Source organism: Equus quagga, chromosome 5 (genome assembly GCF_021613505.1).
Source record: "Equus quagga isolate Etosha38 chromosome 5, UCLA_HA_Equagga_1.0, whole genome shotgun sequence".
NCBI lineage: Eukaryota > Metazoa > Chordata > Mammalia > Perissodactyla > Equidae > Equus > Equus quagga.
In genome coordinates this window covers 111,996,284-112,023,781 of record NC_060271.1, presented here as the reverse complement: position 1 = coordinate 112,023,781, position 27,498 = coordinate 111,996,284, and the positions used below count along the sequence as shown (strand labels likewise).

At 39.8% G+C, this 27,498-nt stretch overlaps 1 protein-coding gene across 8 annotated transcripts in view; it reads left to right on the top strand.

The window, feature by feature from the left end:
- LTBP1 (latent transforming growth factor beta binding protein 1) overlaps nucleotides 1–27,498 on the top strand; it is a 383,440-nt gene that overhangs the window by 37,560 nt on the left and 318,382 nt on the right. For all 8 annotated transcript variants that reach the window (XM_046660943.1, XM_046660948.1, XM_046660942.1 and 5 more), the window contains exon 3: nucleotides 7,367–7,664. In XM_046660943.1, coding sequence (XP_046516899.1) covers nucleotides 7,367–7,664 — 298 coding nt within the window. The remainder of the gene's footprint in view (nucleotides 1–7,366; nucleotides 7,665–27,498) is intronic.

Sequence of the window (27,498 nt, the reverse complement as noted above, 5' to 3'; positions counted from 1 at the left end):
CTCTGATCACAGAAGACACAGTTAGACTCACATTTCTCCCCCGGACACATGGGGTAGACATGCTGCAACTTGTTTGCAGAGAAAAGCAAGGGGCACAGAGTCACACTGTTTGCCCTGTGTGGGCTGGGACGAAGTTTTAAATATAACCAAGAGTTACTTTTTTAGAATTAAAAGCAATAGAGGCTGAGCTTCAGGGCATGGGTTACTTCCTAAAAATACAATCACTGAACTTTTAAAGAACGTTAGGATCAGCTTGTCAAACTGGAGTAAGATTCAAATATGGAAGAAATCTGAGAGTATTTACTGTGTGGGGCGAGTTTGACTGTTTCAAGTGATGAAAGAGTGTTTTTGGAAGACCATCCTGGCAGTCAGAATGGACTAGGATTTTTTTGCCTGTCCTGCTCACCCAGGTCTTAATGTCAGCTTTCTGCAGCCCAGGATTTGCCCACTGGGTTCATCATTATTATGGCAGCAATTTCTGCCACTTTCGATCAACCTCGTACCCATCATCACTCCTTCACCTTGTGCCTGAGGAACAGGTTTTAACGATCATCAGTTCTCAGTTGTCGTTTGTTGGATTTTAAAAAATTATTTTGATTTTGAAAAATTGAAAAATATACAGACAAGTATGAATAATACAATAGTAGACATCTATGTATCTGCTACCCACAGTTGATACCAGTCTAGTTGTTATATTTGTTACTTGTCTTTTTTTTTTAAGTGAATCCAGTATGTTTTTATGCTTTTGTCGATTTCATATGTATCCATAAAAACAAATAATATTCTTTTATGTATTTAAAAAAATTACATGGACAGTTATAATATCATATAAAGAACAGTATCATAAAGCGGCATCTTGTAATTTGCTTTCTTCAGTCAACGTTATTTTGAAGATCCATCCATGTTGCTCGGTATAGATCTAGACTATGATTTTGACTGCTGTATAGTATTCCATTGTACGAATATGCCACAGTTTGCTTATCAATTCATCTATCAATGCCAATATTTTCCTACTATAATTGGTGTGCTGTGGACATTCCTGTATATGTCTCCTTAAGCACATGACAGCCTAGAAGTGAAATTGCTGGGTATTAGGGATTTCACGTTATAACTTTGCTAGTTATTGCCAAATTGTGTTTCACAGAGATGAGTGTAAAATATACCCCCACGAGCAGTAAATGAGAGTTCCCGTTTCCCTGTATCTTTGCTAACACGTGGTTGTAACAGACTTAGTGCCGGTCTGTTGAGTGTGGAATTGCATCTCAGTATTTTTTTGATTTGCAGTCCTCTGATAATTAGAGAGGTTGAGTATTTTTTCATGTTTATTTGACACTCACATTTCATCATCTGTGAATAGCCAATTCATATCATTTGTCTATTTTTTTCTCTGTTGATTTTTAGGAATTTTTTTATATATCTGTTTACTAGTCCTTTGTTAAATATATTGCAAGTGTCTTTGTCATTTGTCTTTCAACTTTGTGTATGGTCTTTTAAATTTTGATATAGTCAAGTACATCAGTCCTTTTTGATTTTTACTTACTGTTTCACATTTAAGAAATTCTCCCTTACGCCAAATCATGAAGATAGTCTCTCATGTTCTCTTTTAAAGGTTTTAAAGAGCTAGAATCTATATTCTTGTGTGGGTAGGGATTTAATTTTAATTCTTTTAGATGGATGGCTGTTTCTTTTCCATTTATTAAGTAGTCCACTGTTTCTCCACAGATTTGTTATATCTCCTCCATTATGTTGCAAGCCTCCATTTCTATCTGAGTCTGTTTCTAAGCCTTCCGTTAAATTTCACTGATCTGTTTCTCTTTCTCTGAACCAGTACCACATTGTCTTATCAGTTACAATGGTTTGTAGAACCTTTTGGATTATCTACATAGACCCTTAGGTAAACTGCAAATAATGGTACACTTACACTTGTTTCTTCCTTCATGATTCTTAGACCTTTTATTTCTTGTTTTGCCATGTTGGCTGGGACCTGCAATACCACATTGACCACTGGAGGTTATTGAGGGCATTTAAGCTTGTTTCCAACTTTGATAGAAATGTTTCTACAGTTTCCTCATAATATTTGCTATAGGTTTTGGTGTGCCAGTTGTTGTGGGGATTACTGTAGGCACTGTTTACCAGAATGGGGAAATCCGTTTGTATTCCTAGTTGCCAGCAGTTTTTGTTTGATTGGAAGATTTTCTGCACTCATTGAAATAAATTCTCATTCAGTTTTTTAACATGGGGAATTTCATGGATAGATTTGTTGACATTAAAGCCATTCTTATATTTCTGGAATTCTGCTTGCTTTTCTGTTTTGAAATACTGCTGTATTTGATTTGCTAATATTTAGGTATTTTGCATCTATATTCACAACTGTGATTTGTGTGCTAGTTTTCTTTTGTGTACTATTCTTGCCTGATGTCAATATTGAGGTTTTGCTCTCCTCTTAAAAGGAGCTTAATTCTGGGGTCTCTGCTGAGTGGCCTCACTCTGGCAGGTCTGGACTGGTGTTTGCAGCTCACGGGCCTGGGTGTTTGGCCTCAGGATGTTCCGCCCCTCGCCTCTGCAGCTTAGCATCAGGCGAAGGCTCAGGGCAGCCTCTGCAGGTCTCTGGGCTGTCTCTGTGTGCAGGTCTCTGCTCTCCAGGACTCTCACCTGCAGATTCCAGCCGCCGGCAGATGGGCAGTTGGGGTGATGGTGCCTCACCTCTTTGATTTCCTTCTCGGAGGATTCACAGTCGCTTGTTGCCAGTTGCCCGGTATCTGAAAACAGTTGTTTTGTATCTTTCATCCAGTTTTCTAATTGTTTACGGCAAAAAGGCTTTGTTTGGTTACAGTTATTCCATCATGGCCAGCTGTGGAAATCCATCTTTTTAAGTTAGAAAAATTAAAAAAAAATCATTGTTCTGTGTTTGGAGTAGAGGGAGGGGGTAGTTACAGGGTTCATTCCCTGTGCTCATCTGGAGCAGAAGTACTTTTATTGGATCAGCTACCTTATGAATTGTGGCCGCCCTCCCTTCAGAACTCTCTGGTTCCTTTTCACAAACTGAGTCTCTCTCAGAAGCTCTTTTTGTCTACTGTACCTGAACTTCTTACGCTGACTCCCTTAATGCGCTTTTGTACTGGAGGTTGGGTGACTTGTCACAGCTCCTACCAGCCGTTTGTGATGTTCTCTTCTGTTAGTCCTTGACTAGTTTGTTTTGGAGTGTTTCTACCCTTTAGAGTTCTTCTAGAACACATTGGATCTGGGCTTCTAAAACTTTTTCTTTAGTAAGGAACTATAATGTACTTTTAAATGCCACTTCAGACATTGCATATTAGCAGGGTATATTTTAATATTAGTTTTGATTAAAAAATATCTTTGGAGGATTGGAGACTGATCGAACAACACGCAAACCAAGTCTGGAGGTGGAGACGTTATTATGTAATGATTAGGAGCCCACTGATGATCTTTCCTTTGCAAATGTTCTTACATCCCAGCATCCTTTGCAAAGGAGTGGCTCTGCTTTCACGTCAGTTAATCAACCAAGGTGAGGCTCAGGCTGCCATCCTAGGGTACAAGAAGTTCTGCATAAGCCAGTTAACTGGCCTTACAGTTTATAATCTAATTGGGAAATAAGAAATGAGTTTGTTAAAAGATGATGATCTGTGACAGTACCTGCAAAATGTAAAGGGAATGATGAAAACACGACAGGAGTTCACATGATATAAAGATCATGGTAGGGGTGGGCGGGCATTTGGGAAAGACTTCATAGAGAAGGAGGAGGTTTCAGATGCACAAGAGCTTGAGGGGCCTGTGTTCCAGGACAGCGCACCCTGTGTGCAAGGCGAGGAGTGGCAAGCTTCTGCAGGGAGGGACCAGGGCGCAATGAGGGTGGAAAGGCCTATTGGGACCAGATGTAGAGGGTCTTGAATATATCTCATGGGCAGCTAAAATGTGTTGAAAGTTTTTGAATGAAGAAGGAATTCAAAGAGCTGCATTTTAGGAAGACTAGTCTGTCAGCAAGTCCCTGGATTAGGATTTTGTTCCCTAACCTACTGGTTCTCAAGCCTGGCTGCGCATCGCAATCACCTGGAAAGCTAAAAAAAAAAAAAAAAAAAAGAAAAATTACTGATGCCGGAGCCTCCCTGCCCCCAAGATTCTGATTCAGTTGGCCTGGAGTTAGGCCTGGGTTCTGAGAATTTTAAAAGCTCCCCAGGTAATTCTAATGCGCAGCAAAGCTTGAGAAACACAGCCCAAACCACTGATAAGATCTTGATGTAGTGTTTCCTCACTGTGTTGAAGCACATTTGGCCAGGCAAACACAGAATCAACTGGTGGAAAAAAAACATTTTTAAAGTACTTCTGTAACATTTACTTATAATATTCCATATAGTTCAACACCTCACTTAGAATAACAGTTTTCTCATAAATGCCTACACATTTTTACGTTGGCTGTGAAGTAGATGATCACAAATGTATAAACTTTTGGGAGGGACCCATAATTATCTTGAGAATTTGGAAAAGTTTTTATTTTTTGCAGTGAAAATAAAAGGGCAAGATAAACACTCTTATCACAGCAAGAATTCAATAAATTGAAAGCAATGGTAGTGTGAAATCACCAAACTTACAATTGTAAAAATACAAATTCTCAAAAACTTGCTGGTGGGAGATGGTGAAGTTTGAAATGGCGCGTGTCAGTGCTTTTCAAACCTGAGTGCACATCACACTCACCTGGAGGGCGGTCACATTGCTGGGCTCCCGTTTTGGATTTAGCAGGCCTGGGGCAGCCTGAGAATGTACATTTTGAAAGAGCTGCCAGGTGATGCCGCTGCTGGTCTGAGCAGCAGGAGAAGTGCCATGTGAGAACCATTGCTGCATGAGGTCCAAATTTCGTAGGAAAAATGGCTGGATAAAATCTGCTGGCGGGACGTGAGATTTGCTATTCGTGTCACATGAGGGCCTTGTCTTGGCAATTAGGAATCTGGCCCCCTCTTCAAGCCAGCCTCTCCTGTCTGCATGCTCCAGGGGGCTGTGGCCTCAGCCTCACTGGGGTAGGTGGAAGAGAAAATTGTCTAGTCATTCTCTTATCGTCCTTTTAAAATTTACTGGAAAAGGGTGGTATTGTATAGAGTCAATCCGTTATGTAACGTGTTCTTTTTCTTCCAGTAGAAGACTTTTGTGAGTTTAAAGTGTTTTATCTTTTATTATTCTTTCCCTGTCCCCCTCACCCTCCCATGTGCAAAATTAGAAAAATTAAAAAAAAGAAATCAGTACCCTTTTACCCTTCGAATCCCTCCGTGTCCTTCGATACACAGGTTCGGTGATATTTTGAAAGATTTCAGTCCTCGGCCTCCATCTAGGTACCAGCTTTTGTAAGCTGCTCTGTGCAGCCTTCCTGGTAGATGAGTAGACTTTGCAGTACACCTTGGGAGGGAAGAGAAGCGGAAATCATTCTCAGATGTTAAACTGAAACACGTTCCTAATTGAAAGCATGAAGAGAATGTATACATGAAAGTGCCGGGGGTGGGGGGTGATCTCTGGCAGAGGCTCAGCTCTGAGAGCCCAGTCTAGTCCCCTCTCGTGGCCACTTCTGCTCTCTCTGGGTGGAGCCCCTTTCCATTCCTGTGACATTCCATTAATAACCATGGCTGAGTAGGACCTGATGATCATCAGTCAGCCAGGGAAACGCTGATAAATTAGAATCGTGAACTCTAGAAGTGCATAGCTTTTGAGTTTGAATTCTAGAAGCCTAATATGGGAAGAGCCCTTGGGGGCTATTTTAGAACAAGCAGCTACTGCCCTTCCCTTGTCCCCAAACACATATAGGTGCAGAGGCCAAGGTTAAGTAACTTACCCTAAGGTCGCCTAGGCAGCTGGCTGCATTTTTCTTTTCTTTTTTTTAAGAATACTCCCCAACTTTTGGAAAATTTCTCACCCTAGTGTTCTGACTCTTGAGGGCCGTTTCTTGGCATTATTTGCTGTAGGTAATAGGAATTGTATTAGGAAGATGGGAAAAGTATCTTCTCTCTTTTATAGAAAATCAGGAGGTTTTAGGGCTCTCAGGTCTTGGTCATTTGGCTTTTCCATAACTGAGCCTCCTCTCTGGTTCATATCTCTCAGCTATTTTGTAATTATTTTGTGGACTCCATCTTGCATTGAATTTTGTGGGAGATTTAGTATTGTGATCTGCCACAAGACCAAGAATTGGAGTCAAAAGTGGACTGATAGCAATAGGTTGGCACAAATAAATATATTTGGACAAATAAAGGACTGAAGGAATCATGTCCACAGGACTATGACATTAACCTAATGAAACAAGTCAGTAACATCTAAAATCCCATGGGGCGTTGCCTATGATAAAAGCCCTCGCTTACCCATGACCCAGAGTACTGCTCACTTTAAAACTCCACTTGACCCACAAGTCTGATGATTGAAAGTACTCGCATCCTGGCAAGTAGGAGATAAAGAGATGGTTTCTTTTTTTGGGGGGCGGTGGTGAGGAAGATTGGCCTTGAGCTAATATCGGTGCCATTCTTCCTCTATTTTGTATGTGGGATGCCATCACAGCGTGGCTTGATGAGCGGTGTGTAGGTCTGCACCCAGGATCTGAACCAGCAAACCCTGGGCTGCTGAAGCGGAGCGTACGGGATTAACCACTATGCCACTGGGCCAGCCCCAAGAGGTTGTTTCTTTTTGGTTGCTTTTCCTTATAAAATTAGGGATGGTGTACAGTGTACTGGCATTTTTTTTTTTTTAAGTATAAAAGTATGTATTGGATGACTCTACCTTTCTGCCCTTGGTTTTTCTTATGTAAAAAAAAGTGGGTTGGACTAAACAGTCTTTCCAAGCTCTCATAGTTTGTGCAAGGTGGAGTCTGTAGTTGAGCTTTTTTTGGGCTTGGGCTTTTGTTTTTTACCACATCTTGTTTGGATACCTAAAATTTAAACTTAAGCCACAGAACACAACTTAAAAGGAAGAGCAGAGCGTTTTCTTGTTTTCCTTGTAGAGGCAGCTGTGGTAAAGTGGTTCAGAAGGATGACTTTGGAGCCAGTTCACTTGGATTCAAATCCCATCTCTTCTATTTACTAGTAATTCTTTGACCTTTGGCAAATTAGATAATCCCTGTGTCTGTTTCTTCATCAGTAAGATGGGCGAGATATCTACTTCAGGCGGTTGCTGGAGATTAAATTTGTTGCTATATATTAGAACAGTGCCTGGCACATAGGAAGCTGTTAATAAATGTTAGCTGTCATCATTGTCATCGTGTCTTTAACTGTGGTTTTATTTTATTGGGGAACATCCTGATTTTACTGTTAAGCCTTTGGAAGAATTACTGAAGTCTACAATGCTTTCCTTCAAAGCTGTGTCTTATATTGTTTTTCTGCAGCAAGCTGTGTCCCACCGTGCCAGAATGGAGGGATGTGTCTCCGGCCTCAACTCTGTGTGTGTAAACCAGGGACCAAGGGCCAAGCCTGTGAGACAACAGTTGCCCAGGACACTTCATCACCAGTCCTTGGAGGGCAGAGTCCCGGAGCTGCTTCCTCCTGGGTCCCTTCTGAGCCAGCAGCAAAGCACACTTCATCTAAGAAGGCAGACACTCTCCCAAGAGTCAGTCCCATGGCCCAGATGACCTTGACCCTCAAGCCAAAGCCTTCAGTAGGACTCTCCCAGCAAATACATTCTCAGTGAGTGTTTTGAACTTGCCTCTAGCCTGGGAGCATCTTAATTATCTCTTTGTTGCCTTGCTTTAAATCACTCTCCTTTTCCTGCACCGTTTGCAGAAATCACTTGGATAATAATGTGTTTCTTTCCTTTCCTTAAGGCTTTACATATTATGCTGACACATCAAGTCTCTTAAAAATATTTGATATGTGTGTTTAGCCTCTGCAGGGAAGGTTTACCATAAGCATAAACCACAGCAATAGTGAGGATTATAGGGATCAAGGTTGGAAGGGAAAAATAAAGATAGCTGTTTGATTGTGGTGGAGTTGTGAGTTAACAAATACTTTTTTCGGGTGGGGGGTGCTCTAGAGTTTTGAAATAATAATTTAAAAAGAAACAGTGAGTGTGATTTTTAAAGATATATGGAAAAGGTAGGAACTCAGCTTTGCACAGAGAAGGTATTCAAACGAGAGTGAGTCCTCACTTTTTGAAAGAGAATTTCTCCACCTCGGTAGCAGGTTAAGTGTATCTTCTATAAACACCATGTTTACCTCCCAGTTGCCATGCAGGTCCATTTTTGGTGAATGAGCTTGTGTTCTATTTATGGGAACATGGTTTTTTCTTAGCGTTAGGAAGTGAGTGCTGTTCTGAACAAAATGAGAACTCATGGATAAGAACGATTGTCCCTTCCTCCTCTGGGTTACCTTAGGAGCGGCCCCTCGGCTGCACAGGGTCCTTCTACAAATGGTTTCCTTTTAATTAGCTACTCCCCATGGATAACCAGATTCAGAATTTACTGCAACTATCACTTGTCGTTTGTCTAGGAATGTAAAATACAGGAAGTTCTCAACTTAAAAATGGGCTTGACCCAGCACTTCGTTTGTAAGTCTCTTGCTTAGAATTCCAGATGCTTTCCCCTGCCTAAGCATAGCTTCCACATGGTGATTAGTATCCAGTCAGCCCACAGAAGTTATTTAATCTGTTACTATAGATGAAATTATCCTAATTGATGCTTCCCTCTTGAATAGGCCACCTACTCTCCCTGCTGAGTGGGGTTCTTATAACTTTTTCCTGTCTCCTCTTCTTCTCTCCTTAATCTTCTGTTTTTCTTCATTTTTCTCTCGTTTCTTCTTATCTCATGCTTCTGTTCTGCTGTGATAAATAGATCTGGGAGACTAGTTTGAAATCTAACCACTTTGCTAGCACTTCAATTAGAAAACACATCCTGCAGCTCTCAAGAAGAAGGAATGGTAGCTATAACTAATCCTTAGTAATGGCTTACTGTATGCCAAGTACTATTTCAAAGGCTTTGGATGTATTAATTTACAACTCACAATGACCCCAAAAGGCTGGTACTGTTATTAACCCAATTTTACAGATGAAGAAACTGAGGTACTGAGTGGTTAAGTAAATTGTTCAAGGTCACAGAGTTAATAAGTGAGTAATAATAATGTGTTAGGATTTAAATGGAGGCAGAATAAGGAGGATAAGTGTTAGGCTTTAAATGAAGGCAGTCAGGATCCAGCATCCATGCCCTGAGTTGAAGGTTGCAAACTTTTTCTTTAAAGGGCTAGAGAGTAAACATTTTCAGCTTTGTGGGACATATGGTTTCTGTTGCAGCTTCTCAGTTCTGCTGTCGTAGCACACAAGCTGCTGTAGATGATGTGTAAATGTGAGTGTGACCGCTGCAGTAAAATGTTATGGATGCTGAAATTTGAATTTCTTATAAATTTCACGTCATCCATTATTTCGATTTCTTTCCAACCATTTAAAAATGTAAAAATCATTCTTAGCTTGTGGGCCATACAAAAACAGGCTCTGGGCCAACTTTGGCTTGTGAGCTGTAGTTTGCTGACCTCTTCTCTAAAGGATAGTCATGTTTTTTTGTGCCAGAACATAAATGTAACTGTGTATCCTTGAAATGATGTAAAGCTTTGATGATATCATAGCTAGACATCTCTCTTCCAGCATTGTTCTGGATCTTAAAAACAAAGACTGATTTTGTGTTGAACTATGCCTTGGCAATCAAGAGTCAGATTACTGTTTATTGCAATTTTTTTTAGTATTATTACCTATATAAACTGTGAAGTACTTTACAAGTGACATCATTTATCTTGACTGTCACCATCCGCTGTTAGAATTTGACCTTCTGTGTTGTGTATATATGGATTGTTCATAAGAACCATATGTCAGATGTCCGATAAAGGAGGAACCTTTTTTTCCTTCTTTTTTTGGTAGCAGCAGAGTAATTTAACAACAACCTTGTGAGTCAAAGAGGAGGCTAAGGTTTCCGTTCTAACTGGGCTTTGAGAAAATAAAAGTCATTGGATAATTTGCTTCAGAGACTTCATCTGCTGAGTGAAGATGCTTTTTATGATAGCATTGTTACAGGCATGGGTATATGGGTGTGCCTACTGGGTGCTTTTGGGTAAGGAGAAGAAATAGCTTAAGATGCTAACAATTCTGATATTTTTCTTAGTAAACTTTTATAGGTTGCATTGTTATCTGGGTACTGCAGGGAATATTAAGATGTACAACATCCACTTCTGCTCTTAAGGAGATTTTGAAGTGATAGATGAGCTATAACTTGAGAGGGATGCAAAGGAAGGAGCACAGTTGGCCCACTGATGACATTAGGTAATGACATGATCACCTGAAATCATATTTAACCAAACTGCCAAGGAAGCACATATGATAGGACCATTTCAGCTATTTTTGAGAAATGTAGCAATTTTAAAGTTATCTGTTTTTAAGATTACCTACTTTAGGGTGTTTCAAGGTTTTGTTTTGTTTTTATCTAGTGAAAGAAGAGATTGATTAAGCCTCCTTAAAATGCTTGTAGACGTAAGACACCTAAAATATCAAAATATTTAGTTAGTGTTACATCCATTCTGTGGTGTGTGAAATGCTGCAGTCTTGATCATTTATTCAGCAAGTTTTTATTGAGCACATTCTATGTACCATGCACTGTCCTAGGGCTCAGGATGTAGCTCTGAACAGTTAAAATGTCTGCCTTCCTGGTGCTTACACTCTGGCGATGGAGAGATGATTGATAAGTGGCATATGTAAACCTATGTTAGATTGTGATAAGTGTGTGAAGAAAATAAAACTGCAATAATGGGTGGGGAGTGCTGGGGGTGTGTGGGTGGGAATGAGTGAGAGCTCTGGTGGTTTCAGTAGGCTGTCGGGCAAGGCCCTGCTGAGCAGGTAGCATTTAAGCAAGGGCCTGAAGAAGGTAAACCATGAGCCATGAAGATATGTGGGGGCGGGGCAGAGGCCCTGGGGCGGAAGTGTCCCTGGCGTGTTTGAGGAACAGCTATTTTAGTAAAACTGTAATGTTAAAACTACACATTTTAGGCAGGTGAGTATTAGATGAATTGGTTTTACCTTTGGCCAAACTTTAGACGGCTTGACTTAGAATCAGATACAAAGTTCTTTAGGGAATCAGAGCAGTTGTTTCCAGATTTGGGAGTGTTGGGGAAGTGGAGGTCCTGGGATGGCTCTGGAGAAGGTGGTCTGTGAGCTTGAAAAGATGGTTAAATTTGGACACAAAGAACTGGAGAAGAAAGGCATTTCCAGGAAAGGCAGTGATGTCATGTCAGACAGTATTGTGTATTATCTGTTGCTGTGCAACAGATCTCCCTAAAACTTAGTGGGAAAACACGCTTGACTGATAGTCTCTGTGGGTCAGGGATCCAGGAGGAGGTACCTAGCTGAGAGTTCTGGTTCAGGGTCTCGTGAGATTCCAGTCAGCAGGGGCAGCTCAACTCGACTGGGCATGGAGAATCCACTGCCAAGATGACTCCCATGGGTGTTGACAGGAGGCCTCAGTTCCAACACTGGCTGGTGGCAGGGGGCTTCCCTTCCCCTCCACATGGACCTCTCTGCAGAGCTGCCTGAGTGTCCTCACAGCATGGCTGCTGGCTTCTCCCAGAGCGAGTGATCCCACACTGGAGAGAGCAAGGAGAAGGCCTCAGTGCCTTTTTAGTCTTTAGTCTTGAAAATGACACACCTTCACTGCCACCTTTTCTACTCATTAGAAGCGAGTCACTAAGTCAAGTCCACCCTCAAAGGAAGTGGAATTAAGCTGCACTCTTTGAAGGGAGAAATATCAAAGAATTTCTGGACATATTTAAAAATGACCACATTTAAGATGATTTGATTGCAGCTTGATATAGATGAAGACTAGTGGTGAGAAAAGGTTTTAAATATTGGTTAAAAACCAAGTTAAAGACTAAGATTTCAATAAAACAATTCCAAATAGACACAATAAAACAAAATAGGTTCCCCCTCCATTACCTTTTTTTCCCCTATCATTTAAAAGAGGCTTAAGAAACATTAACTAATCACCTTTGGCCTATGTCTATCCTGATTAAAACCAACAAACAAACTGTAAATAAAAGAAAAATATAACGATGATGATTTATAGGGCAATCGTGAAAATGCTGACATTGGAAATTTGATGATATAAAAGAATGATTATTGATTTTGGGGGCAGTGATGATGGCACTGTAGTTATGTAAGGAGGAGAATCATGTTAAAGTATTTACAGATGAAATTATATGATGTCTGAGCTCTGATTGAAATTATCCAGTGGGTTGAGGTATAGAGAGAACAAAATTTGCTATGAGGGAATAATTATTGAAGTTAGAGATGGGTACATGGAAGTTTCTTACACAATTCTCTCTACTTTTTATATTTTGAAATTTTCTGTAATGAAGAGTAACAAAAAAAAACCAAAGGAAAGTTTCAAGTAGGAAGAATGCTGTGATTTTTCATCTGCCTTGGAAGGTTAGAATCAGTGGTCATTGGAGGATGTCCCTGTAATGGGTGTGGTAGTGCTGGTAACGTAGAGGAAGGAAGTGAACTCGAGCTATTGTAAATAAAAAACCTTGGTACCTAATTGAACGTGGGAGGCAAAGGAGAAGAGAATCAGGTGTGATACACGCTTGGGACTGTGGGAGAAAAGGAGGATGTGGAGGTCTTTCCATCCTGCTGTTTTTGAAGACTTCTTTGGTAATGTCATGGATCTCCAAGGTCTTTGAAGGTGATTGATGCTTGGTGAATGGATGGTCTCTGACATAGCTTTATGGATGAATAGCCAAGATTATGCTCTGTACCTTATTAGGGACTAAAAGCAAGTGGGTATGAGTGGTACATGGCTGGCCACTTGGTCAAGTATTGGTTTGGAAAGACCCTGCCCCGGGCATTCTGGCAATTGTCATTGCTGTAGTTAGGAATTTCATTCATGCTTTTCATGGAACTTTATTATTATGGTGTTCCTTTCTCCAGTTTTGTGGGCCACATCATGGGTACTCCATGAGCTAAAGAAAAGACCAAATGATGCCTCATCTTCCTGTATACAAGCTTTTGCAGTCACTTTTTTGATTCTTTGAACTTTTACTTCACTTTATAATACTGGATTCCTTAGGCCAAAGTAACACTTCAGGTTACACTCATAATTACATCCTACAGATGCTATTGACCAGCAGGTGTCAACATATTCATTGAAGAATTGCCACTGTTAGGTCACAGGTGCATCCAGGGTCTGTCTTTAGTCCTATCTGTAAAAAGGTATTCATGCTTATAAGTTATGGCCGGGAGACTCCACAAAGGAGCAAAATTCAAAACTGTTCAGCTTTCCAGAGGTTTTTCATCATCTCTCAATATTATTCTTCGCATATATGTTGAAGTTTCCCATGAAAGTTTGTTTTCAACTCTTAGTGCTGCTCAGTGAGGCTGTTTTGACTTGTGTAGAATGTCTGTCTTTATTCTTGTTGATCATGATGAGTGTTATAGGGACTGACCATGGAACCACAAGGCAGAGGTTGTAAGGGGCCTTCTTTAGCTGCTGATATCTTTTGGTTGTTTAAAGAATTTTGGTACAAAAGACCACTGCTTTGCCAAATGGGGAGCTGTTATCTATACTGTGTAAAGAGGAAGCACTTTTGTAGGAGACAGTGTACCCAGTCCTCTCTCTTTGAGCTTGAGAAGGAAGTCTGGTTTTACTCAGGATACGGATGTCAAATCTAAAGAGCTCACATGCATCTAGTCTGTTTTCTTCCCTGGTGATGGCTATTTTCGTCATTTTGTGGTGTCCTGATGTTACAAAGGGTGGTGGTTAGTTTCTCTGGAAGAATTAGTTTTGTCCTGTCTCAAACCAGTTGAGGGGACTGAATTTATCTAATGGTATTAACTATCCGTCTTCTCCATCATCTTCTTCCCAGTGATGTGGTGAAGAGAAAAGAAGCAAAGTAGAAAATGTTCTTTTAAAAGATGAGATAATTAAAATGCGTTTTGTATTTATCAAGTGAGCTTATAGCATGCCAGATATTTTCTCAATATAGGGAAGGCCCTTTAAATTCACACTGAAATGATGGGTTGCACTTTCAAAGTTCTTGAGAAGCGAGTCCTTCATGGTTACCATGGGTCAGTTGATAGGAAGCAGTGTTGAGTGATGTCTGTGCCATGGAGAAGAGGGTACTACACTGTCCTTTATCTCTACCCAATTCTTAGCTTCCTGTCACTGTGGTTGTGTCTTAAAAAAACTATATGCTGTGATATCTACAAGGATGCGAGCCTTTGTGGAATGTTCCTTGAAGTATTCTCTCCTAATAAACAGCAACATCAACAACAAAATGTAAGATAATTCCCTTTGTTTGGACTAGTCTTATACTACCCCTGAAGGAAAAAAACTCATAAAACTACACCAGTAGTTAAAACTTTAGGGAGAAATTTTAAGCCTTTTGTAGCACTAATACTTGAAATTTGAGACTTTGTCTGAACTTACCTAAGAAGCCAAGGAAATGGTCAGTGCTCGAATGGACAGTTTCCCTAAATGATCTCTCAGCCTACAAGGGGGACCTTTCTCAGTGTGAAAGCCCCCCAGTCCGCCGACCGCCCCCCTTCTCTTTTGTGCTTCCTGTGGTTCCATTATCATCACACTACCCAGTCTTTCATCTCTTTATCTACATAGGCAGAGAAGGGTTACAATAAATGTTTGTTTAATGCATTTTTGTTTTGAGTTTTGCCTTGAGAAAAAAATATTAATAATGTCTAAATCCCTGTCTGAGGATTGTTCCATGAATATTTATATTACAGGAGTTACCTTTTTCTCTTGGAATAATACTGCTTGCCTTTGTAAAGCCCTGAACATTTTGCAAACTACTTTGCATTCCTTGTAGTATTTGATCTGCCAAATAAGTCCATGAGATGAAGGTTTTGATCCCTATTTTATGATGTGGAAAAAAAGGGAAAGTGGTAGAAAGTTCAAGAAAAGGAACTCAATCCGAAGGTTTTAGTGTTCGTTTCATGACACCTTAAGGATGGGATGAGAACTAAAATTTTGAACCAATGACCGATTTTGTCATTTCATATGCATTTGTTTTAAACTTTTTAAAAATTGAAATTACATACAGAAGAGTACACAAGTCAGAAGTGCCCACAGCCTGGTGATTATCCCAAAATGATAGCACCCGCATGTCAGTGCCATCCATGTCCAAGAGCAGAGCATTGCCAGCACCGCAAAGCCCCCTTATTCCTGGATCTACCCTTGTCCTCCTCCCAAAGGGAGCTACTCTCTTGAATTTTAACACCAAAGATCAGTTCTGTCTGTTTTGTGTGTGTGTGTGTGAGGAAGATTGTCCCTGAGCTAACATCTGTTGCCAATCTTCCTCTTTTTGCTTGGGGAAGATTGTTACTGAGCTAACATCTGTGCCAATCTTCCTCTATTTTATGTGGGATGCCACCACAGCATGGCTTGATGAGTGGTAGGTCCACGCCTAGGACCCAAACCTGCAAACCCTGGGCCACCAAAGTGGAGCATGTAAACTTAACCACTATGCCACTAGGCTGGCCCAAGTTCTGTCTGTTTTTGAACTATATATAAATGAATCTTAGCATATTTTTTCACTCAATGTTATGGCTGAGATTCATCTATGCAGTTGTGTGTGGCTGTAATTTGCATTAACATTGCCAAAGCTTGTTCCATCATATGAATATGCTACAATTTATTATTCTGCCCTTGATGGATGTTTGGAAATTTCCCAGTTTTTGCCTCTTATGAGGCAATGCTTATGAGTAATGCTGTGTAGGTAGGTATATGTGGAAATTCCAGAAGAAGACCTTTGTGAATACATCAGATAACCAAGCCCACCTGGATATAGCAATGTCAGGGTGTTTGAGAAAGACTTCATAATCCTTCCTGTAAAGTTTGATTATATTGGTATCTGTTGGTCAGCGCTATTTTGTCATTCGAGAAAAACAGGCACCTGAGGAAAATGGTGGCGTGAGATGTTTGAGGAACTGGTAGCAAGGAACTTTTTCCTCCTGAGTGGGACTAAGAGTGGACCGTGGGGTGGGGTTGGGAGAGGCAGGAGAAGAGGAGGGAAGATAGCTTGTGCCTCACCCTTCTGCGCCCTGCTGAGTCCCACGAGGAAAGCTTGGCCATGAGTAGTTTTGAGATAGAACTGGCAGCTGACTGGGTTTAAGTTCTGGTGAAAGATACATAAGGAATTGGGTGGAAACTCAGAGTTTGCAACTCAAAAGGGCCAAGTGCTGGGCCAGAGCTTCCTCCCCAGTTTAATTGCTAGATATCTGGATGATGTTTTAGTGCTATGTAATAATAATAATAGCTAGTATTTATTTATTTATTTTTTTTAAGATTTTATTTTTTTCCTTTTTCTCCCCAAAGCCTCCTGGTACATAGTTGTATAGTCTTAGTTCTCGTCTCTGAAATCTCAGGACCAGCACACTCAGGCATTTGTGGTGGGGGCCAGAGGGAAAACCAAGAAGTCAAGAGCCTAGAGATGGCCAGGCACCAGAAGAGGCCCTGGCTCTCCTTATGCCCTTAGCTCATGGAACTAGGGATTGAAAAGTCAGCATCACTCATAAGTAAGTACCTTTTGACATACAATGGCCCCACCCACCAGACAAAGTGGCCTGTGGACTCTGATTGCAACTTCCTTGGGGGGAGTTAGGAAGGGGTGGGCGGATGTGGAGAGGAGTAGGGAGAAGGCTAGGAATGTCCTTCCCTTCAATAATGAGCCTGTTCAAGTGTTTCCCATATGATTATTCTATGTTGAAATGAATTTGTGCACTGAAAATTGAATTAATTAGTTGTCAGACGACTTGTCGCAAACTGACAGTAGAACTGGGGTTAAAACACGCACGAATCCACCGATAAGCAGTTGGAACAGAATATTGGCTGACACCTGGGACCCGTGAGCTTTAGGCCTGGCCCGCATGGTTGATGCCAAACGTGAGAATGACTTTGAGATCCTGAGTTTGGGTGTTGTGCAGATTAACGTAAAAATTCCTCCTTACATTTGGATATATTTGGCATACCACAGATACTGCCCATGAGTCCTTCCAAGGTGCCTCTGGGGTTGCACTAAATCCTCTTTCCTTGTTTTCCTTGGCTTGAAAGTTTGTTTATGTTTGAGCAAAGTGTAGACTAAAATTTAAGACTGAATTTTTATAGCAGTTCTCTGCCTCAGAGTTGCCTGGGATCAGAATAAAGAACCTATAAGACGTGAGTCCTGTGTGAGGGAGGTGACAAGTACACCTCACATTATACAAAATATGCACAAGTAGGAAATACAAAGCTAAGGTAAATAACTTATACGGTAAATATGCTTAGAGTTGGTATATTTTCACTGAGGTTCTTGAGGTTGAGTATATTTTTTACCTATTTTTCTGTTTCTCAAGTGTGTTAGAGATGCCCTAGCAGAAGTAGCTGATCCTATGGTCCTGGAGGCAAGAACTTCTAAGTGGAAAGAATGTGTACTTAAACACTGTGGAGAAGAGAAACCCTAGATTTGCTAATCCAGGGGAAAATATCTGTCATTTTTCAGGACTGCTATTTTTGGACAAGATGTTTATGTGTTTATACAGGATAGCAGGAGGAACCAGGAAGCCTGAGTGAAATGAAACAGTGGATTGGAGAATGTTCCTCTACTCGTTGGACTTAGGTGGACTTTCCCATGAGTGGGGTGGACAGACTCTGACTGTCCCCTGTATCCCACGTGCTTGGGACTTGATGAAGTGTGACGTCTAGTCCATAACTAGAGGGATTTTTTTGAAATGGAAGTCTCGTCTTGCCCTGCTCTGCATAAAAGCCTTCACTGGCTTCTCAGTGCCCTAAGGATAAAGATTTGTTCCCCACTCCTGGGGCATCAGATGCCCTGGTCTCACTTTGCACCCTATCCCCTGGTTGTTGTCATACACAGGCAACAAACTGTCACCATGTCACAGACAGCTCCTTGACCCTGCCCAGCTTCTTCCTGACACGGTTTCTCTGTCTGCAGTCTGCACCTGCCCCTCCCCCAGGACACACACGTGCACTGGCGCCTCTTCCCCGTTAATACCTGCTCATTTTGCTGATCCCCGTTTCCTCAGGGAAGCATTCCCTGATACCTCTGTTACTCCCTGAAAGATGCTCTCATAGCATGATATTTCCCTACCCCCTCCTTCTGTAGCATTCATTTCCATTTGTGTGATTTACTTTGCCTGGCACAATACTTCCTTGGTGAATGAATAAACGTAGGTGATACTTGATTGCTCTGAATTCAAAAGTCTGACCCTGCAGGAATGCAGATATTAACCTATGTTCTAAGCTGCCTCAGTTTCCCCAAAGTTATTGAGGGAGACCAGTTCCATGAGTCACTGATCAGAGTGGGCAAAAAGTTCACTCAGTCATCCCACTTACCATTCCAGGACAGTAGTCCCACCCTGCCATCCCGTTCCTCTAGGTGATGAGGGGTATATCCTATATATCTTGGAATGTTCCAAGGTTCTTTCCTTGATCAGATTTCGTTCCATTCTCTCAGTCTTCGTGACCTTGCAGTGCCAAGTCTTCTTGTTCCTTGCAATTCCTAGAATGCTTGTGATAGACGTAAGGCACATTAACAAACAAAAAGTGACAGCAGAGCCCAGGCAGCCAGTCTCTTGGGAAGAATACTGAAACTGACACTATAAATCTAGTTTATGAGCTTGAGCTTCCTTGTACTCATGAGTATTTAATTAAATATTAATTGGTTTGAACCTTGATGCAAGATTGGCTCAACTCTCATAGAAACCAAACAGGGACATTCAGGCAAATTTTATTTATTTTTCACTTAGAGTTCATATGATTCCAGAGTGATGTGATTCGTGGAGTTAGCTTTCCCCAAAACACAGAAGAAATATTTGACTAATATCAGTATCTGTGAGTAGAATTAATCCTAGATACTTGTCTCTCTATTTGAGCACAGTGGATAAAAGAACAAGAATGTATTAGGTACAGTTTTTTTTTCCATCTTCCAAAATTTTCAAGATTCACTTAGTTAAAACGTATTCTGTCTCATGAAGAAAACGTGACAGTTACTTCATTATAGTAAGCTACTAAGGTAGAAGCTGTTCCTAAATCTTTTTTTTTTTTTGAGGGAGATTAGCCCTGAGCTAACATCTGCTGCCAGTCCTCCTCTTTTTGCTGAGAAAGACTGGTCCTGAGCTAACATCCGTACCCATCTTCCTCTACTTTATATGCGGGATGCCTACCACAGCATGGCTTGCCAAGTGGTGCCATGTCTGCATGTGGGATCCGAAGTGGCAGAACCCCAGGCCACTGAAGCGGAACGTGTGCGCTTAACTGCTGCACCACCGGGCCAGCCCCTCTCTTCCTAAATCTTTAAAAGTTAGCTGGACTGTTTGCCACAGGTACAGAATTTATTTTTAAAAAATTCTCATTCTAGGGCCTTCTTGACATAGGCATGGCTTTTACTGCTTCTGAAGTGCTGCCTTTTATTCCTTTGCCTGGGGTTCGTGCTTTGCCAAGTGCTGGTATTTGGAGATTTGATGGGCAGAATCTGAAGCGAGACATCATTCTTTCTTAATTTGTTCAAAGCCTCTTTATGCAGCAGCTAATCCTTCCTAATTATATTTCTAGGAAGGATGTTCTTAACTCAAACAGGAAGATGACACAGGCATTTTGAGAAGATTAGGGTGCACTTTACTCCGAGAAAAGAAATTTGAAAGAAAAGAAATTTGAAAGGAAGCGCTCTCCATTTCCCATGTCTCACTTCTGGGGCATAACTAAGCATTTTCCTCCTCGGCCCTTGGCAAAACTCTTTTTCTCTTTCTTTCTGTTGTTCTCCCATTCCTGTGGCTTCTATTTGTCTTCTAGCTTAACTAAGCCATTTTGAAGGAGTGAAAAAAAATTCCCAGAAAACCCATTTCCAGGTAGGAGGCAAGCGTTTCACAACTTAATTGCCTTATTGTCATGGAAGGTGACTTGTGACTCTAAATAGCTGGAAAATTTAGTGTGCATATTAGAAATACTTTACATAAGATTGAAACACTTTGCAGTCTCCTTGATTAATTTCTTTGTTAAGTGTTGCTTTATGTTAATTTCCTGTAGTGATTTTTACGTGAAAGTAAATATGTCAGTGACGTGTGTATTAGATTATTTCACATCCTTAGTCTTTTAAACAGAGTAAGTGTGGTCACTGTCAAATAATACTTTGATAAATGAAATAAATTATAGTCTGTAAAGTCTTAGTGGTTTTGAGTATTCCTATGAAGTGTGATTTTTTATCACATTGCTCAGATTAATTTCAATTTGTTTTTCATAGATTTTTTTAATTGAGATTGAAGATTTTCCATGTTTATTAGCCCTTTGTATTTTATATAATCATGTATTAACATTCTTTACCCCAATTAAATTACCTGTAGTTTCTATTACATGTTCTTATGACTTTTTTTTTTAATTTGTAAGATCTGTTTTCATATTAAAGATCCTTTTGTTAAACATTTCGAGAACTCTCAAAGCGGGGGAAGCCTTTGGATGCAAAGAATGTTATTAGTACTTATTGAATTTTTTTATCCCCAAATTTGGGAGAAACTTCTTAAATTGGATTTTTGAAAATTCCCACTCTCCCATGAGGACAAGAATATAATCTGTGACTCATTGAGTAGTTTATTTCACAATTCTTCTGTACTCTGAGAGGCTTGTTGATTGACACAGACATAAATCTTTAGGTGCTACTGAAATGTCTATAACTTTCCAAGCCTAAGTAGTTCTCAGTGTATTTCTTACTGGTTGTCTTATCCTAGGCTTGCCATAATGAAGACAGAAGCTCTGTTCTCCTTGCCTCTGTAATACAAATTTTCAATTTACTGTGATTGATTCATTCAGGCTATCAAAAAGTATTTATTGAGTGCCAACCATATGCCAGATACTCTTCTAGGCACTCCAGTTGGAGGGATCAGGCTAACATGACTGAAAAATAGTTAATACTATAGGATAATACCTAATTAACTGGCAAATGATGTGGTAGTTATTATAAATTCTAGTGGAGAATCAGGAAGGGGCCATCAGTGGGGATGGAGTAAAGGAAAACTTACCAGAGTCTGGATGACTTGGAAAAGTGGAGGAGAGGCTGGCCTTTAAGTAAAGGAAATAACAGGATGGAAGATATGGTGGGAATGAGTCTCCTGTTTCCATAGGACAGGCAGGAGATTAATGTATTTAGGGGAACTGAAGAACAGTAAGAAATGAGATTGGGTGGGTGGGTCCAGATTATGGAAGACCGTGACAATCAGGGAGATGATCTTTGAGTGGGGCTGTGAGAAATAGACAGATGCCTCTGATAGCCACAAAAGAAGTGTAAGATTTACCTGTGAGAAGCCAGGTCAGGCTGGGTGCTGTGAAAGGATGAGGGAAGGCCTAGGTGGTTGATGGGCAGATTAGAGAAAAGGATGCCTGAAGGAGTGGCCTTGTAGCCTACCTGCCTCTAACAGTCACCTCTTGAGAGGAAATCTAATTTCCTTTAAAGAGAAGAATTTTCTTTCTTCTAGAAGTCCAGAAAACAGTTCCTTTGGATCCAGGCTAAGGAGTTATATGTAGTCTGATGTTTCTCTCTCTCCTTAGATATGTTAACTTGAATGATGCATAATTTTATCCGCTTCAGGAATGGAAAAGTGGGGACTGTCTTTGAATACTTCCATTTCCTTATTCCACTCTATCCTTGGATTCAGAACCAGGTTCTGTTTCCTTCTGTGTGGATCAAACTAACACTCTTCAAAATGTATTTGGTGACAATTCATCATGCTCTGTAGAAAAATCAAGGTCTCTTTTTCCTTTTCACATGTTCACCAGACTCCTATTTTTCATCTTTACCTTTGTTGGCTCTTCAGCTTTTGCTGTAACCATTTCATGTTATCTCTGCCCCTCACGGCATAAATCTCTGTGCATCCTCCCCGTGGTTCTCATGTTGTAGTAGGAGTGCTCCACTCACCTGTTGCCCTCCTCCCTTAGGTGACTGAAATCCCGTATCTCTTCTGATGTCTTTACTGATGAGTTGGAAATGAGACTTGGATAGTGGTGTGCACGTGCTTACATACACCCACACACGCATAACAACCTTACATGTTGGTAGGCTCTACATGTCTTTCTAGTTAGACTGCATTCTCATTAGTTATTATTTAAAATAGTATGTTCATATTCAATATATATGTTCATTTCAATAATATAAAATAATAGTATGTTCATAAAAAAATAAGGATTTGATCAAGCTCCATTAGGAAGTCTTTGGCAAAAAACCAAAAGAAATTATTTGGGTCTATCAATCTCACATACGTTTACTAAATACTTACTATGTACCAGGTACTATGCTAGCAGCTAAAGTAAATATTCTTTAATTTCAGTGAATAATCCATACCTGTTATGCTTTTTCCCTCCTGTTCTATTATTTCTAGATTGAGTAGTTAAATTTGTTTTGTTTTTTAGGAAAGAGCTGTGTTTTTATAGGATAAAGGATATGTAATGCTATTCCTCTACTGGCATGCAGTTAAATATTGGACCTTTTCCATCAGAGGCCAGTTCTGGTGTTAACAGGCACGAAATCAAGTCATTAAAGGATTGCCTTGCTCTATCATCATGCCAGCACCCTTCTGACTTGTAGATTAATATTCAAGAAGATCTAACTCAACCCTAACTAGTCTTAGAAACACAAACCGCTTCCGCTTTGGGCAATTAAATAAAAGCTAGGGAGAAAGAGATTTTGAAACACTTAGTGCATGAACTAATGGCTCCTGTAGAGTTTTTGAAGAAAAGGGTAAGCCAACCACAGGGAAAAGAAGGAGCGTTCAGTGTCTGCGCTATTTCCCAGGAACAGCGGTACCTGGAAGCTAACTGGCTGCAGCTGGACAGGCGTCCTTTCATATGGAGATGCTGCCTCTAGTGTTTGGGAAAAAAGCACACTAGAAATTACTGCAATGTTATGGTGCCGTCTGTCTTGAAAATGAGTTATTTTTTATTGTCTGCTTTATGGTAGTTCCTAGACAACTAAAAAACTGCAGTTAGGTTGGTGCTGTTTTGCATATGGATGAGTTCTGCTGGCGAAAGCCTTGAAAGCTTTATCTTATAGGGGCGTCAGGAGTTATCAGTGTGGTGTGAAGAGGCCGCTTCCTATAAAGGGCCCAAGAATCTTGCCCTGTGTGGCTTTCTGGGTGAAAGGAGGGCACGTGGAGGAGCCTGTGGGCCTTCTCTTTCCTGATCTGGCTTATGAGGGGTTTCAGGACCTCTCTCATCTCAGATGGCATTTTTTTTCCTAAATCCTTCGTTTCACTTTCTCCCTAAGAGTGTTTTTTATTTCTTTCTGAGGAAATGATGGCATAAATACACAAATCTACAGAGTTAGAAGAATGAGGCAAAACTTGAAGGTTTGTTGTTTTCTTCATTTAAGAAAAAAAGGCTAAAATGCTTTTACTTCTCACATTTTCTTAGAATAAATTCAAATGAAAAAGAATACTGGATGGGGGCCAGCCCAGTGGTGTAGTGGTTAAATTCACGTGCTCTGCTTCAGCAGCCTGGGGTTCACAGGTTCTGATCCTGGGCAGTGACCTACACACTGCTTATCAGGCTATGCTGAGGCGGCATCACACAAACAAAATAGAGAAAGATTGGCACTGATGTTAGCTCAGGGCCGATCTTCCTCACCAGAAAAAAAAAAAAAAAAGAAAGAAAGAATACTGGAAATATTCTATGAAAATGTTTGTCAAATGCCTGTCAATGTTAACATGATGAAGATATTTAAAAGTTTAAATGTTTAGAGCTGGCAAAGCAATGGTGAAATCTTGGAGGTGAGTTTTTTCTTTTTGGTTAGCTGGGCTGCTACTTAAAATTTTGTAATATCAATGTATATAAACTTCAGTTAAGCTGTGAATGTTTGGATTTTAAAGTCTGCATAGATCAGAAAATGGATTTAGTATTTCATGTCATCTAGAATGATGACAAGCCATGGAAGCCTAGGACAATGCTGGCCCATTTTCAAAGGAATTCTTCCCTGGTCTGCATATTATAATAAACACAATGGCCGTTTGGTCCATTTATTATATACACAACATGTATAATATTTTGGAAGTTTTTTTTGTTTTTAGGCGCATTGTTTATAGCCGATTATGTAAAGGATTTGAAAATAACATCTGGTTAAAAACTTTGGGGCTGACTTTCTCTCTTAAAAAAAAAAAGACTGGTGAGAATTAATGAATAAATACAGAAAATGCAAACATTCGTAACAATCAATTCATAGAAAGGTTTAAGTCGAAAAATGTGGACACAACTTGAACTTTTACGATTATGCCGTTGGGCAGCAGGTGGCAAGCTTTGCTTTTCAATGAACTTCGGTTTTATTTTTATACTGTAGAATGCCAAAATTTGAAAGGGGTGGTTTGAATCTACTGGAATATGTCATTTCTTGGCAGTGCAACCTCGAACCACCTCCTTTGCTCCTTGTGCATAATCGCCTTTGGATGGTGAAGCCGACCCTTCGGTTCCTCTGACTGCAGATGGATAGGAATTAATTCAAATGAGCAATGCTTTATTCTCTTGTGATTTTAGCAACACGTTCCTAATGGAGAAAATAAATTAGAAACAAATGAGTTTAAGACAGTCCCTATATAGTTTATAAGAGACTTTGTTGTAAAGTCTTACTTAATAGTAAATTTTATATGTAACTTCTTTTGTGTCCATTAAAAAAATCAATTCTAACTTCTAGATGTTTTGGTATAGAGCTGTGAAGTAATTAAGTAAAACGGAATAGAGTTCCGTGAAAGTATTTTTGGAAAATTAGAGCAGAAAAATACATTTTTGAGACCAGGGTTGAAAACTGTAATCTTCCCTTAGACTCTACTGTGTGTTTAGTGAGGGTTTAGATTTCAAGTCTGCAAAAGAAATTAGCTTAAAGGTGGGAATGATGGTGAGGGGGGCACCAAGTTATTTTATAGATTGTATTTTCTGTATAAAAATAATTTCTTCTTGGATATTTTATGCATTGTGAAATTTGAGAGAAGAATGAAGCATATGAATCACTGTAAATGTTTAGTAGTCCACAAATATTCAGTACCTGCTATGTACTCAATTATTTTTTTCTAGGCCTTTTGTTAGAACTGAATTCATCTGAGCTATATTATGTTCACAATTTTTTTTTAAGGATTTTATTTTTCCTTTTTCTCCCAAAGCCCCCAGGTACATAGTTGTGTATTTTTAGTTGTGGGTCCTTCTAGTTGTGGCATGTGGACGCTGCCTCAGCATGGCTTGATGAGCAGTGCCATGTCCACGCCCAGGATCCGAACCGGCGAAACTCTGGGCCGCCGAAGTGGAGGGTGTGAACTTAACTGCTCGGCCCCGGGGCTGGCCCGTGTTCATAATTTTTTGTTCTCAACCTTTTTTCTATTCGAGGTCTACATTTTTTTGGTTAGAAAATGTCACTTACTAAAAGATACATAATTCACAACACACACATAGTTTAAAGGATAATAATGAAAAGCCAAAATTCTCGTACCCACCGCCTAACTGAAGAAATAAAACTATTATCTTGGAGACTCTATGCAGCCCTTGCCTTCTCTGTCCCACAAAGTAATTTGTATTCATCAGTCCCTGCTTTTCTTTATAACTTTGATCATATTTTTGATACTTCTGAACAGTTATTTCGGTTAGTCAGCTTTGGACTTTCAAATAAATAAAATAATAATGTTTGTGTTCTTCTGAGACTAGCTTTAATTGCCCAGGTATTATGGACATTCATCCGTAATAGTGGCTCCCAAAATGGACTCTGTCAGGTTCACCTGGAGGCCTTCTAGAACACGACTTGCTGCCCTGCCCACCCTGTTTCTAATTCGGTCTGTCTGGGGAGCAGTTTGCAGAGTTAGCAAACCTGCAGGGGATGCTAACGCGTTGGTCTCAGGACCATGCTTTGAGAACCACTGATTATCCTGATGCTTTATAGCTGGGATTCATTTTTCTTTTTTAATAGTATCCCACTATACAAATGTGCCACAATTCCTGTACCCATTTGCCTGATCATGGGCATTTGAGTTGTTGCTGGTGTTTTGCTGTTGCAACAGGGTTGTGATGAGCACTTTGGGATAAGTCTTCTGTTAAATATTTCTAAGAGTTTTTATAGAATGGAATAAAAAAAAGCAGTGTTTCACTTATATTAAGGGTAGATTTTTGTTTCGTGAAACTCTTGTTTTAGAAACACATGCTCTATGTGAAATGCCTTTTTTACAGTGAGCTCTTGTCAAAGTTTGAAGCTGCTTGTCTAGGGTAAATTGATCAGTGTTTTCCTTTATAAATCATCTCGCTTAAGAAATCCTTCCCTAGCCCATTGCACTCAGATTATTTTAGGAACTTTTCCTTTCACATTTGTTTAATGCACCTGGAATTGACTTTGAGTATAGAGTGATTTTATTTATTTTCCATATGGCTAACTTACTGTCTTAGCACTATTTATTGACTAACCCCCCGTCCCCTAACTGTGATACCATATTTATTATATGCAAATTTCTACATATGTGCAAGTCTGTTTCTGAATTCTCTAGCCTGTTACATTGGTCTCTGTCCTTTAGTCAATACCTTAAGTAGTGTAATTGTATAACAAGTTTTGGTAGGCAAATCCTCCCTCTTTCTTCTTCAGCTGCATTTCTGTATAATTGTGCAATCAGCGTGTTACCTTTTTTTTTTTCCAAACCTGGCTGGAACTTTGATTGAAATTGCATTGAATCAGTATATAATTTTAAGATGAATATTTATCTTTCTGATATTGACTCTTCCTATCAGTCAATGTAATATGTCCCTCCATTTATTTAGGTTTTCTTTAATATCTTTTAATATACTTTGGTAATTTTAAGATCTTGCACATCTCTTGTGAGATCTATTGATCTAATATTCCTGGTTGTTATTATAATGGAATCTTCTCTAAAATTTCATTTTCATACATGCTCTCATAGAAATGAGGTTGCATGTTTTTTTGTAGACTGAAACTTTGCTAAACTCATTCTAGTACATTGTCTGATATTCTTTTGGGTTTTCTACATAGAGTTATTATATATGATGATGGATTTTTTTTCTAATCTGTATATCTGCAATTTTTGTGCTTTTTTTTTTATTGCACTATCTGGGACCTTCAGTTCATTGTGAAACGGAAGTAGTGATGGCGGGCATGGTTCCTTATTTTAAAGGCAATTCCATTAGCCTTTCATCATTGAGTGCTACCTTTGCTGTAGGTTTTTTGTAGATACCCCTTATCAAGTTAAGGAGAGCCCTTGTACTGCTAGATTGCCAAGAGTGTCTGTTACAGATGTTGAATTTGATCATTTGATCTGATGGTTTGATCATAAGGTTTCCTTTTATCTTTAATGTGAGGAGTTATATTAAAAGACTTGCTAATGTTGGAACAACCTTGCATTCGTATAATAAACTTCACTTGGCCATAATGTCTTTATCTTTCAGTTTGCATCTGTTTGTGAGTGAGATTGGTGTAGAATTCTGCTTTCTCACGTTGCTTTGATACGATTTTGATCTTTCTGGTTATGTTA